The 27,341-nt window shown below is 41.2% G+C and overlaps 1 protein-coding gene and 1 long non-coding RNA gene across 2 annotated transcripts in view; one reads left to right on the top strand and one right to left on the bottom strand.

Moving 5' to 3' along the window:
- The window catches only part of LOC147711642 (uncharacterized), a 540,558-nt gene that overhangs the window by 152,594 nt on the left and 360,623 nt on the right, over window positions 1–27,341 (bottom strand). The gene's annotated exons all lie outside the window — the stretch shown is intronic.
- LOC147711644 (uncharacterized) overlaps window positions 14,930–27,341 on the top strand; it is a 60,156-nt gene continuing 47,744 nt past the window's right edge. The window contains exons 1-4 of the mRNA XM_086924107.1: window positions 14,930–15,013; window positions 17,944–18,814; window positions 22,480–24,512; window positions 25,948–27,255. Of these exons, the coding sequence (XP_086780233.1) occupies window positions 24,005–24,512; window positions 25,948–27,255 (1,816 nt within the window). The 5' untranslated portion in view covers window positions 14,930–15,013; window positions 17,944–18,814; window positions 22,480–24,004. The remainder of the gene's footprint in view (window positions 15,014–17,943; window positions 18,815–22,479; window positions 24,513–25,947; window positions 27,256–27,341) is intronic.

A 27,341-nucleotide genomic window follows, 5' to 3' on the forward strand; every position in this document is an offset into this window, starting at 1 on the left:
ATGCATTTCTAAGACAGACAGGGTAAAAGGTTGGATTGGAGGTTTTCACAAGAAAGTTGTAGAGCAATTCATATTAATGATGTAAAGACTGTAGAGAAAAACAAAATAAAATTGGTGCCCTTTACTTTTATTATGATTTTAAGCAAAAAGAGAAAAAGTGTATTGTATTCTTCTAGCTCTCGTAACTCATTTTTAAAATTCAGTTCTCATTTCTTAAACTGTTAATGTATTTCTAGACAATATTTCAGAGTCAGAGCATCTAGCAAGAAGGGTTTCAAATTTTGAGCGCTTTAGCCAAGAAGCCAGTAAAGTTCCTGATTACAATGCCACAAAACCAGTTTCCAGGCTTAAACTGGGATAGATGATCTACTGTGTACAGCAGCAACAAAATACCACTAGAAAATATCATGATGCATCCAATGCTTCTATATTAAAAGGTAAGCCATAGCACTCACCTTTTTCTTTTCAGAGATTGTCTGCGTGCAAAAAGAACTATTTGATTTTTTAAATATAATATCCATTTATCATTGTTTCATTTAAAAACAAATCTCTTGGTTTTGAGAGAGGGTCTATTTTTTATCATGAGGTACCCCAGGCCAGACCTACCCACACCCAGAAGTATGTGCCCCTACGTAGGCCCTGCCAGCCTAATTTGTAGGCCTTTTTTTAAATTGACCAAAGTTCTCCCATTTTTCGGTATAGCAGACTCTAGGCATGTCTGACCCAAAATCTCATCCAGCACCTCTCTCTGCTAGGCCTCCTGCTCCAAGCTAAAGACCCCCCACCCTACCCTTGTGTGAAGTTCACTGGCACAGAGTTCACTGTCTCTCTTTTCTGTTGAAATATGGCACATCACATCCTGGGTCTGTACAAGAAAATAGGGAAGTTCCCACCACAGCAGCATCAAGCTGGTGTGATGAATAACCAGGTCATATATCCATATATGTATATATTTCTGTTTGCCCTATGCAATTTACGACAAGCGCTTGGCCTGAGAATATAACCTTTCACCCAGTCTACGTGCTGATGAATGTGCGAACCAAGCTATAAGTGACGTAGGTAGAAGTGCTGTCAGATGACGTTACTGTGGGCGCTTCTCATAGCCTTAAAGAATATATAAGGGAGGCCCACAGGCTTCTCGTCGGACTACCCCACCCGTCTGTTGGTAGATGGCAGGTGGGTGTGGGTGTTCCCCAAGAGCTCTTGTTTTTTGCTTTAAGATACAATTTAACTTGCCAATATATTTGCTGTCTAAACTATGTATGCTATTTTGTCTCTAAATTGGTGTTTTCTTATTGAGAATTTAAAGCTTATATTGCACTTGCAAGGCTGTTCTCTATTAGGTTTTAGTTAGGTACATGAGTATTCTCAGTATTTTAGATCAAATGTGATTTACCTTTTTGAAACGTTCTCCTTGAATTATATTGTTTTCATAGAACATTAGTAATGTGTCTTTGAGGTTTAGTCTCGCTCTCTCTCAAACAGTTCAATGCGCTCAAGCAGAAATGTATTTGTCACTATATTCTGTATTTTGCATTAAATAATGCCTTTTTCTCAACACTGTGCCTCTTAAATAAATCTGTTAACCTTTTATCTTGGTTTCCATGACTCACACATCTGTTTCCTTCATTTTTAGTGCGAGCGTTCCCAGACACCCTGCCTCTAATTAAGGTGCCCCTTTCGTCCCTAAATCACTCCTTCGATCACTCAGTGAATTACCCCCGTGCCCCCCGCCCCTTAGGAAAATGCTCCCTAAAACCTCCCTCATACATTTGGTGCCATGACTCGGATTAGCAACACCGGCAGACAGGAGACAGCTGGGACCGTGAGGATGCAGACTAAACACTTGTGCCTCCTTTCTGACTGAACCACTGAGAACAGCGCTTGGGTAAGTTTATGATTGCGGCATGATGTGCTTGTGTCCTTTTGGTAACAGTTTTTGAGAGGAGAGCTTTTGAGGCATCTGCGTTCCGTTCCTTTCAGTTTTCTTCTCTATCTTGCTGGTCTCACTAAAAAAAGAAATTCTCAAGCTGAGGGATATTGTGTGCGAAGTAGAATTCTGAGCCAGAGAGTGATGTGAATTATGAGTTTATCTTTCTATAAATAGATATAGGTTATTACTGTGCCTCTCATAGAGCCAGAAGGAAGACTGTGTCTGGCATCTTTCAGTGCTCATTGTGCTTCTATGTTGTTATAACTTGTTACCGTGCCTTTCTGAGAGCCAGGGAAGATTGTGTTTTGCGTCTTTCAGTGGTTCACTATGTGCTTTTCTGAGAATACCCCTATTGCAATTACATAGGGAAGAGTGAACTGCGTCTTGAGTTTTCTAGCAGTCATTTTGGTGCTTCTCTGTAGATTCAGAGAGGACCCATATTTCAATACTAATAGGGAAAGAGGTCGATTTCCGAACCCGCCTAGCTAACGGGCTTATGGTTATCTCCTGTTGAGAGTAGATAAGAAGTGATTTGTTTTTAGAGCTTACATTATTTTTTAAAAAATTATTTTATGAATATATTTTGTGCAATGGAGATAGAGTTTATGCCTGTGCAGGAAGGCAAGGAGTTTAGCATGGTGCAAATCTCAGCTATTTGCGGGCTCAGGAGCAGGTCCGAATCCCGGATAAAATGTGTTACTCTATGTCTTGTGACTGTCACATGAGGATTTATGATAAACAGTTATCAGACTTCCTTGGCTTCTGCGAAGGACTGTCAGTATATATTTTTATTTCCAAAGACAGTCAACATGAGTATTGTGTGGTTATGGTTTGTGAACAAAACGCCAATGTGATTTTCTGTTCTCTTCCTGTGTTAAAATGAAACGTAAAGACAATTATTTTTTTTCTATATTACTTTAAGACATCCTTCTGTACGCATTTAGGCCAGCAGAGGAGAATGCGCAAATAGTTCTGTGGGTTTATATATATATATGGGATACCAAAAAATTGCTGCACACACCTTGATACTTGTTGCAGTTTCTTTATTTCAAAACGTGACAAACGTGTTTGTCACGTTTTGAAATAAAGAAACTGCAACAAGTATCAAGGTGTGTGCAGCGATTTTTTGGTATCCCACGAAATTGGGACACTGTCCTGGTCCCATCGCTGGCACCTACTGATCTGCGCTCCCGCTGCGACAGGACAACTCATGAGATTATATATATATATATCTATATATATCTATATATATATATATATATATATATATATATATATATATATATATATATATATATATATATATATATATATATATATATATATAACCTACTGGCGGTCGCCAGTAGGTAGTTATAGTTAGGACCTAGCTTCCATAGGAAATCCGCAACATTCTATTTGGATTAATTTTGGCCCCGGTGGACGAATCTTTGTGAATTTCTCAAAGAAGATGGCTCAGTCCGCTGCGCTCCTTCCCTGAAAGTTTTGGGGGGATTCGTCAAGTGGGGGCTGAGATAAAAGGGGGGTCGAAAAACGTGTTTTTCCCATGTTATTTTCCATAGGACGCTTAGACACGGCTACAGCTCGAACGGCTGAATGGATTTATAAGAAATTTGGCAAAAAGGTAGAGTCCGGCTCGCAGATTACGTTTTTGTTTGAATGGTGTAAATCCGTTCAGTAGTTGCTGAGAAAATTAAAGTTGAACTCAATTATATATCTGTAAGCGCTGTTTGACGTCTGTCAACGTTCGATTCGGAGTAAATCAGGAAGTGTTGACCGCCATTTTGTTAGTGCGAGTGAATATATTGTACATTTCAAAGTGTTGGAACATGGAAAGGGGACAAGGTAGAGATTTTCTGGCCGCGTAGGTTTTCTCAGGGGGTGCAGTTAGGCTCTTGAACGCGAAAAGAAATTTTATTTTTTTTTAATAAAAGTTGCGGGGTGCTCGCACTCGGTCGCGCACACCTAATCACAAGACAGTGAAACACTATAGTGTAGAGCATGAAAAAGGAGCAGGGTGGAGAGTGTTTGATGTGGTAGGTTTCGTCAGGGGTTTATTAAGGTCGTAGAAAGTCTAAAAGTAGTTTTGTTTTGCAAAAATGTAGCGGGTGCGAGCACCCGGTCGCGCACGAAGAACAAAAATAAAAGGAAAGATGGAGATAAATGAGAAGTTTGAGTGTTTAGATATAAGGTGGCTCTTAAAAGAGCCCTTGCGTTAATTGAGTTTTTTCTGCACTTAAAAGTACCGATGCAGAGTCTCATGTTACAGAGGAAGATTCTGTTTCCCTCATCCATGAAATGAACACCATCTCTCCTATAGATGTCTTGCATGTTGTAACGCAAGTTGTTGTGGTATATAGAACCCATGCTATAATCTCTGAGGAAAGCAGAAACAGATTTATTTACATGTTTCCTTGCTTTCTCAATCTGTGGACAATGTTGATTGGACCAATTCCTTTTCTGTCTTTGGCATATATTGGAATACACCAAGACAGTTCGAGGAAAAAGTGTCATCAATTGCAGAAAGGTGTCCTTTAGAAGCATTTCCAGACCTACCCCGGTCAATGTGCCTAGATCGTTCCCACCACAGTGCACAATTATAAGGTCAGGTTCTGGGAGATGCATAAAAGTTTTCACCAATGGTATCAATTGGTGACATCTCAATCCTCTCTGGCCAATCCACGTAATGTCCACATTTGGTAAATCAAGGTTGGAAATTCGTCTGTTTGCTGCATATTTTTCACTCCAGTGAATATAGCTGTGTCCTAAAAGCCAAACCTTCATTTTCAAGGCAGATGCAGTAGTATTCCGATGGGTTCTGGAAGTGGAATGGCAGTTAGAAGCTGAAAGTCAGGATAAAAAAGTGGATGAGGCTTTGTGTGGTTGAAAAACTAAAAATGATTGGTTGATTTTAATACCTCAAGATTGAAGACTACGTTGCATGTTAATGTTTATGTAAATCGAAAAGTACTATTGGGTGTCAAAAAAATGACATGTAACAAAGGAGTGGATAGGCAGGTGTTTTTGGAGGGAAATCAGCATTCTTGGTTTGATGTAGAACGTTGAGATATGAACTTTTGACCTCTGCCTTCAGCCAGGTGCAGAATGAGGTGTTACCATGGAAACAGCCAGAGAAGGCAGAGGGTGAAGGGTGACCTTTATGTGACTTTGAAAATATTGAAAGGGACAACCAACTGAAATGTTAATTTGATTTTAAAATTGTGCGGGAAGAAATATGATTGGTTGAAGAGAAATATATGAGTCTGTATTGACAGGATATCTGTGCCATTTAATTTTGGTTGCAGTGATAGAAGCATTATTGAGAGTTCCGTCAAACGAATATCTGTTTTATGACTGTCACTGTTCTACATCTTACAAAGCATTGGTAAAGGTAAGTCTACAACTGTTTCCTTTGTCATGTATCGTAAAATGTAGTTTAGTCACTATAATTGGTTCATTTCCCTCACAGTCTCTGAATAACGTCATTTTTGACTGGGACAATGTCTTGTATTTTAAAAACTATTTTTCCATTTCGTTTCATCAGTCTTTAACGACATTATTTGTTTGCAATTATTAGTTTAAAATTTTGAATAATAAATTTCAATAAGCTGAATGGTCTTCAGTCATGTTCTTATGTAATCTTTTACTGTTAGTTTTTTTAATTCACTGTCAGTCAAAGACGAAACTGGAACGAAATTTTGGGGAGGCAAATAAAAAAAAAATGTTAGGCGTACATGAATGTTTAATTAGTAGGCAGAGTAAAGCTGCAGGGGCTTTTAGAAGGGGTAAAACAACTGCAAGGCCTAATTAACATTCAAATGGATGTTTACAGAGATGTGAAACGTTCAGGTGCGGCTGTGTGTGTATCTGGAATATATATGTTACCTTGGGCTGCCGGACCAGACGGGAGGGGCGTGGGGGCCTGAAGTCCTGTGAATTTAATGGGGGTTGCGCGCCTTTTCTTCACATTCTTTGAAGTGTAAATTATAGTTTTGTATATAATGTTGGTGTACAGCAAAAAATGGAATATAAAATATGTTTAAAATAAACAGTAATTATTTGTGTGATTTTGAAGCGTTTCCATATAATCAGAGAAGTTGGTTTAGAGATGAAAAAATGGTATTAGCAGAGACACAGATAATGCAGATAGAGGGAGAAATGGTACATTACATGTGATACCGTCGTCAAAAAGTGCTAATGCTTAAGGTATTCATAAAGTTTCTGTCAGACGACAGAATTACAGTGTGGTTTGTGGTCGCGGGCTGCACTGGTGGGGGTGGGGTGAGAGGGGGAGGGGCGGAGTAAAAAAAAATGAAAACTTGTGATCATGAGGTTGTGCACAGGTTCGTGCAGTACATGTCTTCATACATTGAGGTAGCAGACGGAGTATACATAGATCTTTCTCCCTCCTGCCGTCTGACTCCATCTTTATCTCCCTCCTGCTTTCCGTCTCCGTTGCCCTGTTTTATCTTAGTGTGTGTGTGTCTGTCTGTGTCTGCCTTCAGTTCGGGCTGAGGAAGTTTGCTCTGCAGGCACACACAGATAGTCGCATCAAAGTACTTGGCCGGTTTTCAAAAAACTATTTATATAATTGAGATGCTTTTTTGAAGCGCTAGTGAATGTCTACTTTCACAATTACCGCTCGGTTGGCTTCACAGAGCAGAGGGTATGTCGTATTTGACTTCTTAGTGCCTTCGCTTTTCCACTCTGTTCTCTGGTGGCTGGCGGAGAACTGCTTGTTATAGTAGAGATGAAAGCGTGATAAGTAGTGAAATACGACATAGCGTCTGGTCTGTAGAAGCGGGGGAGCAGTGATTAACAGGGTGAGTGAAGCGGAAGTGCGGCGGTGCTTGGTAACAGTAATAAATTATTTTCTTACCAGAGGTACAACTGTTTACATGGTCCGCGACCCGCTAAGAAAGGCTTGACGGGCCGTCATAGGCCTGCGGGTTCTAGTATAAGTAACTCAGGTCGACAAAAGAAAACATGAACTTAGTACAGCTGAGGTTACGTGGAACACATGAATACTCTTTCAGTATACAATCATTTCAGTTCAGAATATGGATTAAAAGAGACAACTTGTATATTTGAAATGTTTATTCAGTAATGCACTGATTTCAAGGGAAGTTTCTTATCTAATACGAGTACAGATATTGTAAGAAACAAAGTAATCGGCATAGTCACTAGTCCATAGAATACAAACGGTGCAAGCATAGTATGATGTAAAATGAATACGGTTAGCAAAATTTATTCTACACCATTATGAGGAAGTCTATTACATTTTATTAAATCTAAGAAGGTGTCTTGACTTTAAGTTTAGCAACAATACATGAAAATGCTAGTGGTTAGACATCAGCTCATTAACAATCAGCTCTCTGCATGCGAAGCACTTTCAACTTTGTGTTATGCTATTGTGTAAGGAAAAAAAACGCGCCAAAAGCGACAAGTTGGCTGGAGCTGCATGTATGCTATCTGTTGGTACGTTCGAAAATCAGTGTTGAGAAGAACTACTTTATTGACATATCTTTTGAAGGTTTCAGTACTCCATCTGAGATACAGCTCGAAAAGTAAGGCTAATATTAGTGTAAGAACATATTTTTCTGCTATGAATTGAAAATATTTCAGTACATGGAAAACTAAAGCAGCAGAGGTGTGTGAGGCACAAATAAGCAGCTGAAAGGGAAAATGGCGTTTAAACTTTTAAAAAACTCATGCTAACTTTACACATTAATCAGGGCACATGTAGTATATATTACCCTGATTTGCTCCGAGTACGTTTCAAAGAAGATAAGATAAGATATGGAACTGAATTGTTGAAATTAGAGTTCAATAAAAAGTTTAGTTTGAAATGGAGTAGGTGAGGAAAAAAAATGTTGTCCACATAAATCACGAAAATCTGACCAGCACGAAATTTTAATATCCAGTGTTAGTAAAGCCAATAGGTCTGTTCATATAAAAAAAAGAAGTCCAAGAAAACGTGAAAAAAATAGGGAGGGAAAAAAAAATGTAGACGTCAATGGCTTGCATAAGAGTCATCCAACAATTGAGTAGGCGAAATAAGAAGCTACCGCTTCTAAAAGGAAGTCACTGTTATCATCCGAAAACATGTCAGCCATCCAATTGAAAAGAGGAAAAGAACATACATGCTCTTGAATTACCGGAACCTCTAATACCATCAGAGAAGAACTCGGTGACTTTTCTATGTAGCTGTGTGCCAAAAAATCTTGCGGCGCTGCGAATATATTCCAATGACCCAGAACTCCATGTATCGCTGCAAAGGCCAATCCCTCCGTCGGAACAAAGCTGTTCATGATCAATTAACGGATTCATGAGATGATTGTAATTCACTTCAGGAGATACCAAGTTGCAGAGACATAAGTCCAGGGCCCACATGAAATCACAGTTCAGGCAATGAAATACAGGCTGCACACAGGTGAAATAGGAAAATCAAAATGATAATCGATATGATGCACTCAAAATTGCGAGTGGCAGGATGCCATAGTATTCAAGCATCCTCTGGCGAAACAGTTCTAAGTGCTCCGGCTCGTTTGCGAAGACAGGACGGACATCTATTTTGTAATAAACAAAATAGGAACACAAAAGCAGCAGCCACTGGTGGCAGATCAGGAAGTCCAGAAAAATAGGTCAGCGACTATGGAGTGAAGAGTAGCAGAATGACTTCAAATAATTTCTGACAAAGAAGTCACTAAACCATTGCTTAGTAGTTATAAAAAAAATATGAATGAACCTCGACACCAGGATGGAACATCTAAGACCTTTTACCCCCTTGGACACTTATAATCGGTTTTCGCAGCTCTCTGGGCTGGAAGATTGTGATTGATGTTCGTTGTCCAGGGGGGAGAGAATTGGTCTGCCTGGTATGGAGGCTCTACGATCACGTGGCAGTATAGATATAGGGCAAGATAGATCCCATTTAACTCAAATTGCCATTACCAACATCACTATCGAGGCTTCTTCGGTAGCCAGGAGTATGGTCAGCACGGCTAGCTGCCCTGCAAAACCTAATTCCTTGGTTCAGGAGGTGAGTAGCTGCATGACCGCGGTGGGTAATGATGGGGGGAACAAGGGGGTGTACACCAAGGGTCGACGGGTAATAAACCTGTTATCTTGGAATGTAGCGGGGTTGAAACCGAAGCTGGATATACCTGAATGGCACACATTCATCGAGAAGTTCGATGTTTGCTTGTTCCAGGAAACCTGGAGCCTACTACCCTTAAATAAATCGGGATACACCACCCACTTTTCGCCAGCAGTAAGTAGAGGGAAGGGTAGACCGGCGGGAGGCCTCACGGTCTGGATAAAAATAGACCTGGACTGGGAGGTCACACGCCATGAGATGGAGTGTAGTGACATACATCACCTCTCTTTTAGGGAACACGTAGAGGGAGGCAGGCTTGATCTATTTAACGTATATGCCAGAGGGGCACCTGGGGATATCGCCTCTTCAACTTTATCAGCTCTGGATTCAGCTTTAGCTAACTGCCCTCCAACAGCGAAAATCATTGTGGGGGGGGATTTCAATTGCACGTTTGAACCCCTCCTCGGAGACGATCCCTTGGGTATTGAAGATGAAGATTTAAAATGGTCCATTCCAACCCTGTCCCTGCCCCCTATTAGAAAATGGTCAGCTAGGGCAATCCAAATCAATGCACTAACTAGGGATCATAAGTTAAGAGCCCTCAACGGCAGGACCATGTCCGACCGGGCAGGTGCACTGACTTTCAATAGGCTAATTGGGCCGTCCCGAATTGACTACATCCTAATGGATGTTAGTTTGTGGGCAGACCTAATTGATATGGAGGTGCTCCCAAGTCAGGACAGCGACCATAACCCCCTGTGTAGCAAGTTAAACTGGGGCATCTCTAAAGACAGGAGGGTGAATGCCCCCACAAAAATAACTAAAGAGATTATCCCATACAATAACAACCGCAGATTGAAATGGGACAAGGCAAACCTGAAGGAGGACGATCTAGGGACCATTAATTCCCTGGTGGAGGGCCTGTGCTTGGATCCGGATGTCTGGGATTGTGAAAATCAGATTAGTATGAATCCGCACACCTCCTTTGACTCAGCTTATAAAGCCACAATAGAGCAAGTTAGTCACTTCTTTACCCCCAAAGGGAAAAGCCATAGGAAAAACACCACACCTCCCATCACAAATAAACCTTGGTATTCGGACCAGTGTAAGGGCAAAAGGAAGAATCTGACAAAAGCCCTACTTTCCAGGGATCCTTTGCTAGTTAGAGCGGCTAGGAAGGACTACTTGAAAGTACTATCGCTGGCTAAACGCGAATGGGAGGAACAGCATTGGCAAGACCTAACTAATGCTGTGAGCAGGAGGAATCCGAACCATTTTTGGCATCTGATTAACAGAGCCAGGCAGGGGAGATCGCAACCATTAGCAGCTCACATAACTAGCCAGCAATGGTTTAACCACTTTTTAGCCCTATATGGCGGTAATGAAGAGATAAACAGTCCCGGGGTAGCAAGTTTTGGAGATGGGGATACCACAGGGGCGGACGACCTCCCATTCATGGACTCTGAAGTAGCAATGGCTATCAGACATCTAACCCCCAAGGCGGCCGGTCCGGATGGGATCCCTGGGGACCTGTTGATTGCGGATCCTCTGGCTTGGTCCAATCTAATCACCACAATAATGAACTTGATTGCTAGGGGACACCCGGTGCCAGATTCTTGGAAGGGGGCCGAGGTGGTAACAGTGTTTAAGAAAGGGGCAAGGGATGACCCTGCCAACTACAGACCTATTAGTCTGATAGATATAATCCAGAAAGTGGTCGGCAGGGTCATCATCTCAAGGGTTGGCGATTGGATGGAGGAGGCTAGTATCCTCTCCCACCTTCAAGCGGGTTTCCGAAGAAAGGTAGGCACGATGGACCAGGTCTTTCGCTTTTTTGTTATCTATTGGAAGGCAGTTACCATCAAAAAAGGCAGTTTATTTATGGCCTTCATGGATCTTAAAACAGCTTTTGACCTGGTCCCCCGGGCTAAATTGTGGGAGATCCTAGGAGGGATGGGATTCCCCAGTAGACTCCTGAGTTTAATCGTAAAACTCCATGAGGGGAATTATGCGAGGATCAGATGGGGTACCCAGGGCCAGTTAACGGATAGGGTCCCTGTGAGGAGGGGAGTACGCCAGGGTTGTGTTATGGCCCGACTCTTTTTTCCCTATTTGTGAATGGAGTGGTGGACCATCTGAAAGGGGAAGAGTCGGATGCCCCATCCCTGGCGGGGGAAAGCATCCCCACTTTACTCTTCGCTGACGACACCTTATTGATCTCCAAATCCCCAGTGGGTCTGCAAAAACTCTTGAATCGATTTAGTTCCTTCTGCACTAACAGAGGCTTAATCATCAATACCTCGAAAACTAAATTGATGGCATTCTCACCCTCCAAAAGATTTAAAAATAACTTTTCGCTTAATGGGGCTCCCCTGGAGATGGTCGATTCATTTGACTATCTTGGAGTTCGGATAAATAGTGGTATGACCTGGAAGGACCATCTGGCCAAAATGTTACTCAGCCACCAAAGAGTATCTGGGGTGACTCTGAGGGAGCTTTGTGAGTCAAGTAGTAAACCTGTCTCCCCGGCCATGGCGATTTGTGAGGGCCAGATACTCCCGGCGGCATTATATGGCTCCGAGCCCTGGGGGTTCGAAAATGTATCAGATCTCTCCATAGCGGAAAATAACTTTTTGAGGAAGGTGGTGGCTCTTCCCGCTTCCACTCCGTTGATCCCCCTGAGATTAGATTTGGGCAGAAGAGCCCTTAAGGACTTGGTGAGGCTACGCCCATTGCTTTTCTGGACCCGCTTAAGAAGGACTGAGGAGCTTGCTAAATATGCTGAAGGGTTGGATGAACTTCTACTGCTCGACACTGGAAAAAAAATTGGATGGCTGAACAATGTGAGAGACCTGGTCCTTAAATTAGGACCAAGAGACGCATGGGAGTCTCAGATGCCGCCGCCCAAGGAAGTGATTAAAAAGCTTTACTGGGACTGGGTACAGGGCGAGGCACTGAGTGGTTCGGATGGGGGTTCACTTACGGATCGGTTTTTGGAATTTAAATGGGTGAAAAAACTGGAACCCTTCCTAGACCTGATAACCAAACCCCTAGATAGAGTGCTATATCTAAAACTGAGGTATGGAACGCTCCCGGTGCATGATTTCACCATGAGGTGGTCCAAGTCTGGTGCCCCCTTGCGTTCGTGCCCAGGCTGTGCAGCACCAAAGGAAACTGTGGCCCACTTATTCTTTGCCTGTCCCGCCTATAAAGTGGTCCGGAAAATCTGGTTGAAACCTGTATGTAGGGAGCTGCGGTTGAGGTGTCATAGTCTGGCATTACGTGTACTTTCCACCGATTCATCATCCACTGTCATGATATGCGGGGTGGCAAAATTTTTGGGTAGCGTTTGGCTGACGCGCTCCCGGTTACTGAAATTGCATTCTAGGTTACCAACGGACTGATGCATGTAACCGAAGATTCCTTCACTTAAATTAGTGACTGTGGAGCATTCCTTACCTCAGGATATGTTTTTATGCTGTATTATATTTTATTGTTTTAGCGGGGGAATTGAATATTTATTGTGTATATGTACTCTTTTATGGTGAACAATTTTGCCGAATAAAGATTATTACTACAATAAAAATAAATAGGCCTGCCCTGAAGTGGAGGATGTGTTAAAGATTATGGGAGTCACCTCAGCAAATTGTAAAGGAAGGTCACTATTTTATAAGGAATGCACTTCGCTGTGAATGTTAGCTAAGTGAAAGAGATATGTTTGTGAACAGATGGTAGGGTAACTTGTTTTTGTGACTATAAGGCTCTTGTTCATGTCTTGTGATTCAACTTTGAATTCAAGCCCGGAATTCGCGGCCAGATGGAAACATCAAGGTTCCCATGCGGGGGTGGATAAACTACATTCTTATAGGGAAGCATATGCAGAGTGACTATTACCGCGTAAGCTTTGTCGTTTAAAAACTCATAATAATTCTCATTACATGAAAAAAAAATACCCACTGTTGAAGAATAAGGAAAAAGTCGGCATTATAGCAGGCACTGGTGTATCTTTGAAAAGACATGCAACATTACAGCGCTTCTAGTTAAATAACTCATGTAATTGAAAGTGCCTGGATGTGAACGACTAATTACATGTTTCAGTACACTCATCTGTATACAGTTATAGGGGCAGATTAACATGCTCCGTGCGGCACTTTTGCTTCACTTGTTCCATGTTAAAAGTGACGCTAAAGTGGCGTGAGGGGATTGTAAATCTGCCCGACATTTTTTTGCCGTCTCCAAGGCATTAGTAAGTGAAAGGGAGCGACTTGGTTTTATGACTGTAGGAGGTACTGAGCCGCTCATATCTATTTATGTGAAGAAATTTATAGAATTTGAACACTGTAAAAACGCGAAAGATAGACTAATTAATTCGTGCATTAGGCATGTTGCAGTTGCGGCTTCGGATACTAAAAAGGGAAAAGTGTCTAGGCGTTGAATGTGGAACACTGAAAAAAAGCGTGTGTCATGGAAAGCAAACATGGTTTGAAAGTGAAATGTAAAGGTTTAAAGAGAGAGGAGACATTAAGATAGTTTCAGGCCTTTAAGTTGGCCGGGTCTCTTCGGGTCTCAGAATAGGCAGTTTCTTAAAGGTAGGCTTGCTGTCTATCGGGCTCCACTTTTGAGGCCTGGCTTAGGGGGACTGTTTTCTTAACTTGTGCAGCTATGAATCTGTGTCAAAGGTATTAGTACTCAGTTGCTATAGGTATGATGTTACGTGTTGTACCATACCTACATGCAAAAATATGGAGGGCAAAATTTACAGTGTGCTTTGTGGCCGAGAGCTGCACTGGTGGGTGAGTGGTCAGAGGGGAAAGGGTTGGGGCTAAAGGGAAACAAAGAGTTGTGAGTATGAGGTTGTGCAGAAGTTCCTGAAACAGATACGGACTTGCACTAAGTTAATGGAGTCAGTATACATATATATGTGTTGCTGTTTTCCTTTTCTCAACATACTGTTTTTGTGCTGCTTACTTCATATATTTTAGTGTGTCTGGCTCGCCCTCTGTATCTCTGTCTACTGTGCAGTTTTTGGCCATGTTGCCTAACCTCTGATTTCTACCGTTCCTGTGTCTCATACATTTTCTCTCTATGCAGTTCTTGTTCTCCCTCACTCTGTGTCCTATTCTTTCTGTTTCTCTTGCTCTCTCTCTGTCTTTGTTGTGCTTTTTACTATATTTTTTTCATTTCTGTCATTCTTTTCTTTTCTGGCCCTAAACCACTCTTACCTTCACTCTCCCTTGTGATATCTCTCTCCTTCTCGTGCTCGTTTTGTATCTTTCTCTGTCTCCTGTTCTCAGTCTTCCTCCTACATTGTCTGTATGGTGGCGTATATCTCTCTCCCTCTTATTCACTCTTCTTCTCTCCATCTTTCTCTGTCTTCTGCTCTGCTTGTCCATCTCTGTGTTCTTTCTGCTCTGTCTCTTCCTATTATACTGTTTGCCTGCTGTCCTCTCTGTCCCTGTGCCTCCTGCCTTTTGTCTCCTTTGTGCTCTATCTGTTATTTATACTCTGTGACTCCCTTTCTATGTTCATCTTTTACTTTAATGTACCATCCTTCTCTTTCTTGACTTTTCTATGCTCCTGTTTTTTTTCTATCTCTCCATATGTGCTTAGAATGCTGGTCTGTCTCTGCATGTTGCTCTCCCTGCTACTGTCTCTCTCTCTCTTGTAGTCTGTATCTCTCCTGTCCTGTGTCTCTTTTCTACTCTATATTAAATATTTTATTTAATATTTAGTTATTTGATGTGGTGAAAAAACAATTATTGAACTTACTTAGGCATTAGGATATCTAATGGTAGAGAATCTTAGGGAATTTATCTGTTAGGCTTGTTGTTTGCTACAATGGGTGTATGTTGTGTAATAAATATGTCTGTAATATGTTAATTACATTTAAGTATTTCTCTTTTTTATAGTGTTTGGTGCTGAACAGCAACAACCTGTATTCCACGCTATCGATTTTTCAGCAATCACATTCTTTTTTTCAGGTGAGTTGGTATTTTTGAAAGGCAATTTTTTGGAGTGCAGATTAAAATTATAAGCAAGATTATTTGGAAAGTTTCGGTTTGGTGCATGATTTTATCTTCTATTTTTGCCATGTCTGTATCTGCTTGCACTAGATATGTATTTTGAGATACTTTTCCACTGTCTGTTGACACTATCTTTTTATGGGCCTGGTCCATGTGTTCTTTTCGATGCAGTTCTGGTTCATCTATCCTTTGACTATAATTCTTTGCTGTTTCCATTGAATAATTCTTGCTAAGTCTTCATTATTTCTCTAACTCAGCTGTATTATCTTTGGCAGTCTTTTTTCTTCATTTACAGAGGTGTATTATGATATGGCTCTTGGTGTGATGGGCATCTTTTCTGCATATCTGTGACTATACAATCTGTGTGCACTGTTTTACATACATTTGCAGAGCTTTATTATGATGTGGTTCCTCATGGTTAGCATGACATTTTGTACATGCTATGAAATTCACATGCTGAGTATGCTGTTGAAACATAAAAGCAACTGTCTCTGTGGGAAGTAGTAATCTGTTAAGTGAATGTTATGGTTTGTACAATGTGAGCCTCCCCTTCAGACTGTATATAGTTTGATTAGCAGTTTGTAGTGGTGAACTTAGAAAATGGATCCCTACAAATCAATTATAAAGTCGATCAATAGTTGTGATATCCAGAAAACCTAAAAACAAATTTTACAGTAAGATGTCTTTTCACATCAGTAATTATTTAATGAAAAAAAAGGAACAGTGTTAATGTCTAGGCTCATAGTGTCAATTTGTTTTCAAACAAGAGGAAGGTGCTATCTTAATATATGTAGTTAATGAGTTACAAAGTATAAAAATGTATGTAGTTTAAAAATTAGTAAAGGTAGTTTTAAGTTATCTATTGATAAAAAAATACAATTTAGTCTTTATATTTATTTAAAAGGACATAGAAGACACAAAAAAGAGTAAGAAAATTGAGAATTACTCTGAGAAAAGTGAATTAAATTTTGAAATCGCTAAAGAACTATTCGAGGAATTACTAGATGGAGTTTTTGAGGAGGACATTGATCTTGAAAATGCGGAGTTTATGGATAATACATTGGATAGTGCCTATTTAGAGCTGGTGGAAGGGGAAGAGCAGATTTTGGAGGATGAGAATTTTGAATCTGGAGAAGTACCCGATGAAATTATGCTACAAGTCCTTTTAGAATATGAACTTTTAAATAAATAAAAATATTTTTGATACTAAAGCATTCTTGAAGACAGTTTTCTTGTACTATTCGTCGTTGATCTGCTTTATGAGAGTGACAATACATGTTCTCATGAAGTGTATAAGAGATTATAGTAAAATAAATTAAAAGCACTAGGATCACCGACAGTGCTTGAAAAACAGTGTACTGTTTGTATGCTTTAAAAATTAGAATCAGAAAATATGTCTATAATGCTGACATAGCTATGGACTAGGCATGGGCAGATTTTGCGGATTCGCAATCCGCGAATTTGCGGATTTGCGAATTTGCGGATTGCGAAAATCCACAAAATCCACGAATTCTCGCAGATTTTGCGGATTTTTTTTGTGTTCGCACGGGTTTCTGCAAGTTCGCAAGGGTTTTGTACAATTTTGCAAATTGCGAACTTACTTGTCGGGTCGCCAGTTTTGCGAACTTGTTGTTTCTACGTGCCCAGCCTGTTTGCAAGCCTTTCTTCATCACTGCCACCCTCTGTCACCACTGGCACTCTCTTTGTTCACCCATGCCACCCTCTGGCTCACCCATGTCACCCTCTGTGTCATCACAATACCCTCTGGTTCACCAGTGTACATTATTGGGGGAAAGCAAAGCACTGCCATCCTCTGTCAACACTGGCACTCTGGTTCACCCATGCCACCCTCTGGCTGGCACACCCATGCCACCCTCGGTGTCATTACAGCACCCTCTGGTTCACCAGTGTACATTATTGGGGGAAAGCAAAGCACTGCCATCCTCTGTCAACACTGGCACTCTGGTTCACCCATGCCACCCTCTGGCTGGCACACCCATGCCACCCTCGGTGTCATCACAGCACCCTCTGGTTGACCAGTGAGTGTACATTATTGTGGCAAAGCAAAGCACATCTGCTAAGTGCTTTAAGTTTTGCAAAATTAAATTACAGCAACACCTGCCCTGCCCCAACTGACATTAATGAAGGCTGGCACCTGCTTGTCTGCTCCCTTTACTTTGTGTTGCAATGTAAATATTTTTTAACAGGATCTTTGTTGGCAATGGCATACTTGTAACTATTCTGTGACTGTCAGAGCAGGGTCACACAATAGTTGCAAGTAGGCCCCAACTGACATTAATGAAGGCTGGCACCTGCTTGTCTGCTCCTTTTACTTTGTGTTGCAATGTAATTTTTTTTTAACAGGATCTTTGTTGGCAATGGCATACTTGTAACTATTCTGTGACTGTCAGAGCAGGGTCACACAATAATTGCAAGTAGGCAACCAAATTCTGGAGGGCCCCCTCAGGAAGCACTACAGGGAATCGTTACAAATCATGAGGTTGACTTTTGCACCTGCTCATTGCTTTTGCAAAAATCGTTTTTCGGTAATTTCGCGAGTGCGAGATTGTTGCTGCCACAGCGCGGGCCGCGAGCAGCGCGAACACAAGAAAAAAATCCGCAGCGCGCGGATTTTCGGTAAATCCGCGAGAGTTCGCGGATTGCGGATTTACCGAAAATCCGCAAAATCCGCAAGCGTAACGGATTTTCCGCCCATGCCTACTATGGACTGTCATAAATTTAGAAGCAACATTCACTACAGGATTTCCTACTCTGTTCAGAGACTGTTTCTTTGTCTTTATTCTACTTATAAAATGAACCTGTGGTTATAATTTGTATGTTATATGCTTGTAGCGGTCTATAATATTTGTTATCTTTGTTCTTTACAGATTGTCATTTTTATCAGAAACATAAATTAGTATGCCGACCAGAAATGAAAAAAGAAAGCTGTATAAACGGACATACCATTTGAAGAGGAAAGAATTAGAAGAATTATCAAAACAACAAAGGACGGATAAAAAGAAGAGTGCTCCTGGTAAGAAAACCAAGGATTTCTTAAAAACAATATGTCAAAGGAAAAATGCAAAAGATAATCTTCAAAAGGAAAAACAGTTATCAGTATCTACAAGGAGAAATGCCAGAAAAAAGCAAAATGTTTCTCAAATCAGCAGAGAGGAAAATATGTACAGTAAAAGACGTACTAATCAGCTTGCGGAAATCAGGAAGCGTATGTTTTATAACAGAGTAGTTTCGAATTTATTAAAAAAGGAAAAAGTTTCTAAAAGAAAATCTGCTTTTTATAAGAAGAAAAAATATATAGAGGATGTTGTTGAGCGCGCGTTTGAGACAAAAAGAAAATTATTTATTTTAGTAATTAATAGAATAAATACACTAAATAAGGCAATCAGAGTTTTAAAAGCTAAGAGTAAATGGAAGAGACACATAAATAGAAGTAATTTTTGTAAAGTGTTTTCTGGGAAATGGATGCATACCTCAACTTCTGAGCCATTTTTTAATGAAGAGAGTTACTTTCAAAGTAACGATTTGTTGCATGCAGTTGACACCAGTGGTCGAGCATATGAGGTGAAGGATGGTTGTGCTATTGAGAAAGAGAAAATTGTAGTTAGAAATGCAGAAGAGGTGATAGCTGGAGAAGTTTTAGAGGGACGTCCTAATGTTCCTGTTTACAGTTGGAATTGTAGTAGCATTTGCAGTGTACGACAGGATTCAATTCAAGTTCAAGTTCAAGTTCAAGAATTTGTATAGCGCACTACTCACCCAGAGGGTCTCAAGGCGCTTGGGGGAGGGGGGAGTATTATTTATCGAATAGCCAGGTTTTAAGTTCCTTTCTGAAGGAAATGTGGTTCTGTGTAAGGCGGAGGTGGGTGGGTAGAGAATTCCAGGTCTTAGCAGCCAAGTAGGAGAAGGATCTTCCTCCCATGGTGGATCTGTGGATAGGCGGGACTGCGGCGAGGGCTTGATTGGAGGATCTTAGTTGGCAGGTGGGTGTGTAAAAGGACAGTCGTGTGTTGAGGCATTCGGGCCCTAGTTTGTAAAGGGCCTTGTGTGCGTGGGTGAGGAGACGAAATGTTATTCTCTTGTTGACGGGAAGCCAGTGGAGGTCTTTCAGGTGATCGGTAATGTGAGCTTGGCGAAGGATGTCCAATATGAGTCTGGCTGATGCGTTTTGGATGCGTTGGAGTTTTGTCTGTATTTTGGCTGTGGTTCCGGCATAGAGGGTGTTTCCATAGTCCAGTCTGCTAGTGACCAGTGCGTGGGTGACAGTTTTTCTTGTTTCGGTGGGGATCCAACGAAAGATTTTCTTGAGCATAAGAAGTACGTTGAAGCAAGAGGAAGAGACGGCGTTGACTTGTCTGGTCATCGAGACGGAGGAGTCTAGGATGAAGCCAAGGTTGCGTGCGTGGTCTGTGGGTATGGGTGCCGTGCCCAGGGCCGATGGCCACCATGAGTCGTCCCAGGCAGAGGGGGATGATCCTAGGATGAGGACTTCCGTTTTGTCTGAGTTAAGTTTTAGGCAGCTGTTTTTCATCCATTCGGCTACTTCTTTCATGCCTTCGTGAAGACTGGTTTTGGAGGTGTTGGGGTCTTTGGTGAGGGAGAGGATCAGTTGGGTGTCGTCAGCGTAAGAGATGATGTTGAGGTTGTGTTGTCGTGGGATGGATGCGAGGGGACTCATGTAAACGTTGAAGAGGGTGGGACTGAGTGAAGATCCTTGTGGTACTCCACAGATGACTTCGGTGGCCTCTGATTTGAATGGGGGGAGTCGGACTCTCTGGGTTCTCCCGGCGAGGAACGAGATGATCCAGTCCAGGGCTTTTCCTTGTATGCCGATGTTGCTGAGGCGTTGTATGAGGGTGCTATGGCAGACTGTGTCGAAGGCGGCGGAGAGGTCGAGTAGAATGAGGGCAACTGTTTCCCCGTTGTCCAGAAGCGTTCGGATGTCGTCTGTCACTGCAATGAGGGCGGTTTCGGTGCTGTGTTTGGCACGGAAGCCAGACTGAGAAGTGTCGAGGGAGTTGTTGGATTCAAGGAAGGCGGCGAGCTGGTTATTGACGGCTTTCTCAATGACTTTGGCAGGGAATGGAAAGAGGGAGATGGGGCGGTAGTTCTTAAGTTCAGAGGGGTCTGCTGTGGGTTTCTTCAGCAGGGCGCTGAGTTTGGCGTGTTTCCAGTTTTCTGGGAAGGTAGCTGAGTTGAAGGAGCAGTTGATGACATCAGGAGATGGGGTGCGATGATGGAGTCTGCTTTGTTGTAGATGTGGTGAAGACAAGGGTCGGTTGGCGAACCTGAATGGATGGAGTTCATTAGGCGGATGGTGTCTTCAATGTTGATTGGGTTCCAGGCGTTAAGGTTATTAGAAGGTGGTTTGGGTTTGGAGGTGGGTGGAGTGGACTGTTCATTGGGAATGTTCTCAAAGCTGTTATGTATGTCGGCTATTTTGTTGTAGAAGAAAGAGGATAACGAATCACAGAGGTCTTGGGAGGGAGTAATGTCGTTTGAGGCTGCGGTGGGGTTGGTAAATTCTTTGACGATGTTGAATAGTTCCTTGCTGTTATGGGCGTTGTTGTCGAGTCGATCCTTGAATGCTGATTTCTTGGTGGATCGGATCAATTGGTGGTGTTTGCGAGTGGCTGTCTTGAAGGTGGTCAGGTTGTCCGTGGTTGGGTTTTTTCTCTATGTTTTCTCGAGACTGCGGCATAGTTTCTTGGATTTCTTAAGGTCACCATTGAACCAGGGGGCCTTTTTGCTATCCTGTTTGGTTCGGTGGTTTTTCAAGGGTGCTAATTCGTCAACGCTGTGAGTGATCCATTGTTTGAGTTTGGTGGCAGCATGGTTTGGGTCCGATGAGAGGGCGGAAGGGTTTTGTTTGAGCGATGTGAGGAGTTGGTCGGTGGTGATTTTGTTCCAGTTTCGTCGCGGAATAGGTTGTGGGGGGTTGTGGGTTGAGGTAGTTTTGTAGCTGAAGTGAACGCAGCTGTGGTCCGTCCAATGGGGAGCTGTGGTGTGATCGAGGGAGATGTGCTTGCTGGAGGTGAAGATTGGGTCGAGTGTATGTCCGGCTATATGGGTGGGGGTATCAACAAGTTGTTTGAGTCTGAGATTGGCCAGGTTGTCCAGAAGGGTGGTGGTGTTGCTGTTGTTTTTCTTTTCCAGGTGGAAGTTGAGGTCTCCCAGTAGAATGTAGTTCTCGGAGGTGAGGGCGTGTGGGCTGATAAAGTCAGTGATGTCTTCGCTGAATTGTTGACGGGTTCCTGGTGGTCTGTAGATGAGGGTGCCTCTAAGTGTGGTCCTGGGGTTGGTGTGGATCTGGAAGTGAAGGTGTTCGGCGGTTGCAAGGTTATCGTCGAAACTGGTCGTGATTCTGATGGAGTTCTTGTGGACGATGGTGATGCCTCCTCCTGTTTGATTGATGCGGTCTTTTTGGATGATCTTGTAAGCGTCCGGGATGGCTATGGCGATGTCGGGTGCTGATGATGCGTTCATCCAGGTTTCTGTAAGGAAGGCGATGTCCGGTGAAGCAGTGTCGAGTAGGTCCCAGAGTTCGGTGGCGTGTCTGTGGACCGAGCGGGTGTTCAGCAGAATGCACTTCAGGTGGTTAGGGTCGGAGCTGTGTTTGGAGTTAGTGGATATGGTGTGGGTCTTGATGCAGGCAAACTTGCAGGAGTGGCAGGCAAAGGGACCGTGGGTGCGTCCTGGGGCAGCTTCGTAGCATTGTGGTGTGCGTCCGGGGTTGAGGGCCAGGAGAGTGGCGGCGTCGTACGTTATGTGGGCGGAGTGGGTTTTGCGAGGACCAGGGGGTCTGGCGCTGGGCGCGGTCCAGGCGCGGACGGGCGTAGACGGGCTTACCTTTGGCGCACCTTCGGCACGCATGGGGTGCAACCGATGCGCGTGAACGCTGCGCCCAAAAGCATCTGTCATATGTGGATAGTGGAAGGGGAGGGGCGAGGGAGGGTCAGCTGGGAGGCGGGAGCGGGGCGGAGACCCGGGCAGGGAGTCACACAATAACAACAACAAAAACAAAATGGCAGGCAGCCTGAAACAAGCTAGAAGCCAATGCGAAGCAGATGGCAGTGGCACCTTTAAATCTACAGGCAGGCAAATGAACTTGTAATAGCAGCGCACTTTCACAATTTAGCCACACGATGTCTGAATAGATAACAATTAAACAAGCAGTCAAGGCGGTCAAGCGCTGCAATGTTACCGTGTATGAAATGAGAGGCAGGCAATTAAGGTATTCTAGCGCTTCGATATCGCTATGAAAGACAAACAGGCAATTAAGGTAGTCTAGCAATTATAATGAGCAAATTGATTCATCAAGCGCCGCAGCGCCGCAGCGATGTGCTACGATACCAGGCTGCAAGGCAGGCAGGGCGGGGAGCAGCGTGGGGGAGCGACCGCGTAAGTAAATCCACTAAGGAAAGTCTTAAAAAAAAATTGTAATGTTGCAAGAATTAGACCATTGCTGAGTGCGAGAAAAAATAGGTCTGCAAGGCCATTCTATGGCTTTTCTTTCTAAAAAAAATATGCCAGTGTGTTTCATCACTTTAGGATGTTAGCAGTGCATCATACGAAAATGAGAAAATTAGTGAGAAAGTTGTATTATGCAAAAAGTCCAGCACTTAAACTTAAACAGTTAAATAGTGCTCTTTTGCATGGATGTGAATTAGATGTTAAGAAGATTTGTGCAGAAATTGAGGTAAGTTATTTTGGTCCAGATGAAGACAATGCAGAAACTGATATAGTTATAGAAGGAAATGTGTTATAAAATGTTGGAAATTTTAATACTGAAAATTTTGAACAGGAAATAACAAAGTTTAAGGTCATTGCAGGTGAAAAACCAAATTTTCCTTGTGTGTGTTGTCGACGCATTCATTACAAAAGTCAAACTAGGTTAGTTGATTTATATTTAAAAAGTGAAGATGAAAATAATAGTCAGTGGAAAGATTTTGCGACTTATTTGTTGGTAGAAAACTATTTTGATTTGGGTTTTGAGCAACGTAATTGTAAGTATTGTTATAATAAATTAAATGAAAATAGAATGCCTGCTAGAGCTGTACATAATAATCTTGAGTTGATAAATATTCCATCGGAACTGATGGATTTAAATACTTATGAGACTATTCTGATTCAATGTGTACATCCTTTTCAGGCTATTGTTCGTATGGAGCCTAGACTGGCAAATTAAATCCTTCAGATTTACAAAGAGGATTAAAGGGTAGAGTTGTATATTTGCCACTTGATTTAAAAAAAAAATATGGAGACAATTGGTGTTGAAAATGTAGAAGAGGAACCTCTAGTTATTCTAGTTAATGGTGTACCTACAAAGAGTAAGAAAATCTGGCAAGATTTAGTGGATGTTAGAAAAGTCAAAAAGGCAACGTTGTATTTAGTCAAAAACAATAAATACTATAAAAATGTATACGTAGAAGAAGAAGAAGTAAGTGAAGAAGAGGACAATGATTTGTCTATTGGACAAATTGAAAAAGTTGACTTATCCAGAAGTGAAGACATTTATGAGCATTACAGTGTTCATCCACTGCATTCCAAAGAAGCAATAGGGAATGCTATTGAATTATTTCAGATGAATTAAGCAAAAGGAAGTCCTATTAGTGTATGGGAAGAAAGTTTGGAAGGTCGTTTTTTCCCACAGTTATTCCCTACAGGTGAAGGTACACGATATGATGATCGACCTATGCAGATTCCTGCATCTGAGTACCGGACAACAAGATTATTTGCAGAAGATCCGAGATTTCGTCAATGTATTCCATATTTGTTTCATCTTCCGTTTGAGAGTGACTTATCTGGTCTTTCTCATGCAGTAAACCATATCTTAAAAAGTGGAGTGCATCTGCAAAATGTTTCAGCAAAGGAATTTATGAATAAAGTGCAACAGAAAGATAGTGTTTTGGATTCACACTAATTAATTTAATGGCTTGTCAGCGTGGTACTAATGAGTATTGGTACCGTCGTCATGGAGATTTGAAATGCATGATTAGAAACTTAGGAGCATCTACATGGTTTTTAACTCTAAGCTGTGCAGAGTATGCTTGGGAAGATTTACTTGAATTTCTTCGGGAGGCGAATGCAAACATGGAAAATATAAACTACAAGACACCTGGAGAACTGTGTTCGTTGGATCCGGTTAATGTTTGCAGATATTTTAATCATAGATTTGAAGCTATGATGTCTTTTATTACAAACAAGAAAAATCCACCTCTTGGTGAAGTTCTGGATTTATTTTGGAGAAAAGAATATCAAGCAAGAGGTGCTCCTCATATTCATATGCTGTTATGGATCAAGGATGCTCCCAAATTTGGAACAGACTTGGATGAGACTGTACTGTCTTTTATTGAACAATATGCCACTTGTGACATACCTAATAGTACAACTGATAAGGACTTAAGAGGAAAAGTGTTACACTTTCAAAGTCATCGTTGTGGAAAATATTGTCGGCGAAAATTCAAATCAAAGACTAAATTCTACACCAAATGTCGTTTTGGATTTGCACGACCAGTACTTTCAAAAGGAAGAGTCAACAATTTTATGTCATCTGTGCGACATAACATCACAAGAAGGTCACCTAAAAATACGTACAATTTAAGAAGAGGTGAAGAGTCCAAATATATAAATGACTAACCCAGTCATTTTGTCCATGTGGAATGCTAACATGGATATACAATATGTTGCAGACAACTCTATTGCTGTGGCTCGATATGTAACGTCTTACATCACAAAATCTGAAACAACGGAACTGAAGGAGATGTGGGAAGACATTTCTCATGAAAAGAGCCTAAGCAAGAAATTGTATACGTACAGTTTGAAGATGTTATCTCATCGAGAAATTGGAGCATATGAATGTAGTGATCGCTTATCATCAGCAAGTCTTTATGCAAAATCAAGAACTATCCTGTGGGTGAGTTTGGGTCTTGCAGAAACACGAAACCGTGTTCTGAAACCTGTGCAAGAAATTGAATATTTAGCACAGAAAGAACCAAACAGTACAGACATTATGAAAACAAATATGTTGGATACATACTATCCAAATAGAAGTACTCTGCTTGAAAACATTTGTCTGTATGAAATACTTCAAAACTACAGTTTTAAAAAGAATATTACAGAGAATATTGATAAAGGTGTACACGCTGTAATTGGACATGAAGGATGTTTGGTGAAACAAAGAAAAGGACACTAGATTAATCACCGAAAACTGAGTTGCGAAACACCTGACAAAAGAGAATTTTACTATTTAGCTCTTTTGCAACTCTTTAAACCATGGCGTACAGAAGAGGAACTACTTGGTGACTTTGATAGTTATGAAGATTCATTTAACGCATCTAAAAGTAGTATCGAATGTCCTGTTTTCAGTAATTATCTCCAAATGTTGAATGATGAAATAGAGCAAGAAGCAACAATTGCAGCGGAGATTGCTAGAGACAGTTCACAAGGTAGTCAAAGTTCGGCTTCGTTAAGTCAAGATCCACTGGGACAACCAATTATCCAAAATGAAGCAGCCACTGCCATGGATGAGGTGGAAAGAGCAATGCAGCAAGGTCAAGAGGAAGTAATAAACTTAGAAGAATTGGAGAAGCAACTTAATCTTGAGCAAAGACAGATATATGATGAAGTGACAGAGCACATTGAGCATGGCTTTCGTCATGAGAAAAAAGAATGCTCATGTATGTCATTTGAACCTATTCGACTATATGTAAGTGGAGAAGCTGGAACTGGTAAAAGTTTCCTAATTAAAGGAATTACTACATATCTACAGCAAAGAACTCAGTCAACACTTTCTTGTGGTGTTACTGCTCCAACTGGATTGGCAGCACATAATATTAAAGGTATTACTTTACATCGTTTACTGATGCTGCCAGTTGAACATGAAAATAAATTACAATATCACAAGCTATCTGGAGAAGCTTGTTTTGAAGTTTCTAGAGTCCATAAAAAAATGAAACTTCTCATTATTGATGAGGTAAGCATGGTATCCAATTTAATGCTTGCTTTTGTGCATTTAAGAATGCAACAGATAATTAAGACAGAGTATGATGTGTTATTTGGAGGTAAACATGTCATAGTTTTTGGAGATCTACTGCAGCTAACTCCTGTGAAAGGACAACCTGTATTTGAAACTGTTACACATGAAGAGACCAGAAAGTGCCTGGGCAGTATTGGAAATGTTAATATATGGTCACATTTCAAATATACTGAACTCATTCAAAATATGCGACAGGCAAAGGATACTAAATATGGAAATATTCTTCAAGATATAAGGATTGGAAAACTAACTGAAGATGCGAAAGAAACTCTACGAACACGATTACTTTCCAAGCTGTTTCCTAATGAAGATAATGTACCTGAGAAAATATATAGTAAAGAGGTAGCAGATATGTCAGTCATATGCTTGATGCCAACTCTCAAAGAATGTTCGGTTTTCAATGAAAAAATGTTGAAGTTAGAAAATCAAGAGATTAAGAAACTGGAAGCTAAAGATAGAATAGAGCATGAAGGTAGTACTATTGTTTTGTCTGAAAAGTTGAAGTTAAAATTGGTTTCTCTTCAGAAATCTATATCTAAAACTGCTGGCTTAGAAATAAATCTGTATGTATGTTTAAATTGTCGGATTATTTTACGGAGAAATTTACATGTAGAAAGAGGTTTGGTGAATGGAGCAATGGGTAATGTTGTTGGTTTTGTCAATTACCCAAATAGAGATGAGATTGAATTTTTAAGAATCAAATTTGATGGAATTGAGGATGTTCAACAATTCAGTCGCTGTTCAAGTCGTTTTTTGCTTGTGAAAGACTTATATGTCCGCCGGAAGCAATTTCCAATTTGTTTGGCATATGCAGTGACTATTCACAAATCTCAAGGTTTAAGTGTAGATTGTGCTTTGGTAAATATTGGAACCACTGTATTCAAAGAGGGTATGGCGTATGTTGCTTTATCTCGAGTTAGAACTTTATGTGGACTTTATCTAATTGATTTTGATGAGACAAAGATTAGTGCAGATGTAAATTGTGTGAAGGAGTATAATAGGTTAAGAAGAAAATATGCTCCAAGTTTACCTCAATATCCTTTAATTAAAAAGTGTATGGTTGGTCAGAAAAGGAGAAATGAAGAAAAATGTACCGAAATAGTAGAGAAACGAAGAAAAAAAGATGTAGCTGTCATTAGTAGCAGTAAGAAAAAGGTTAGTATTGAAGAGATTGTTGGATTTAAATTTGAAAACAGGTCTGGTGTCAACTGCTATGCAAATGTAGTAGTT

The sequence above is a fragment of the Lissotriton vulgaris genome, chromosome 5 (assembly GCF_964263255.1).
Source record: "Lissotriton vulgaris chromosome 5, aLisVul1.2, whole genome shotgun sequence".
In the NCBI taxonomy this organism is placed as follows: Eukaryota; Metazoa; Chordata; class Amphibia; order Caudata; family Salamandridae; genus Lissotriton; species Lissotriton vulgaris.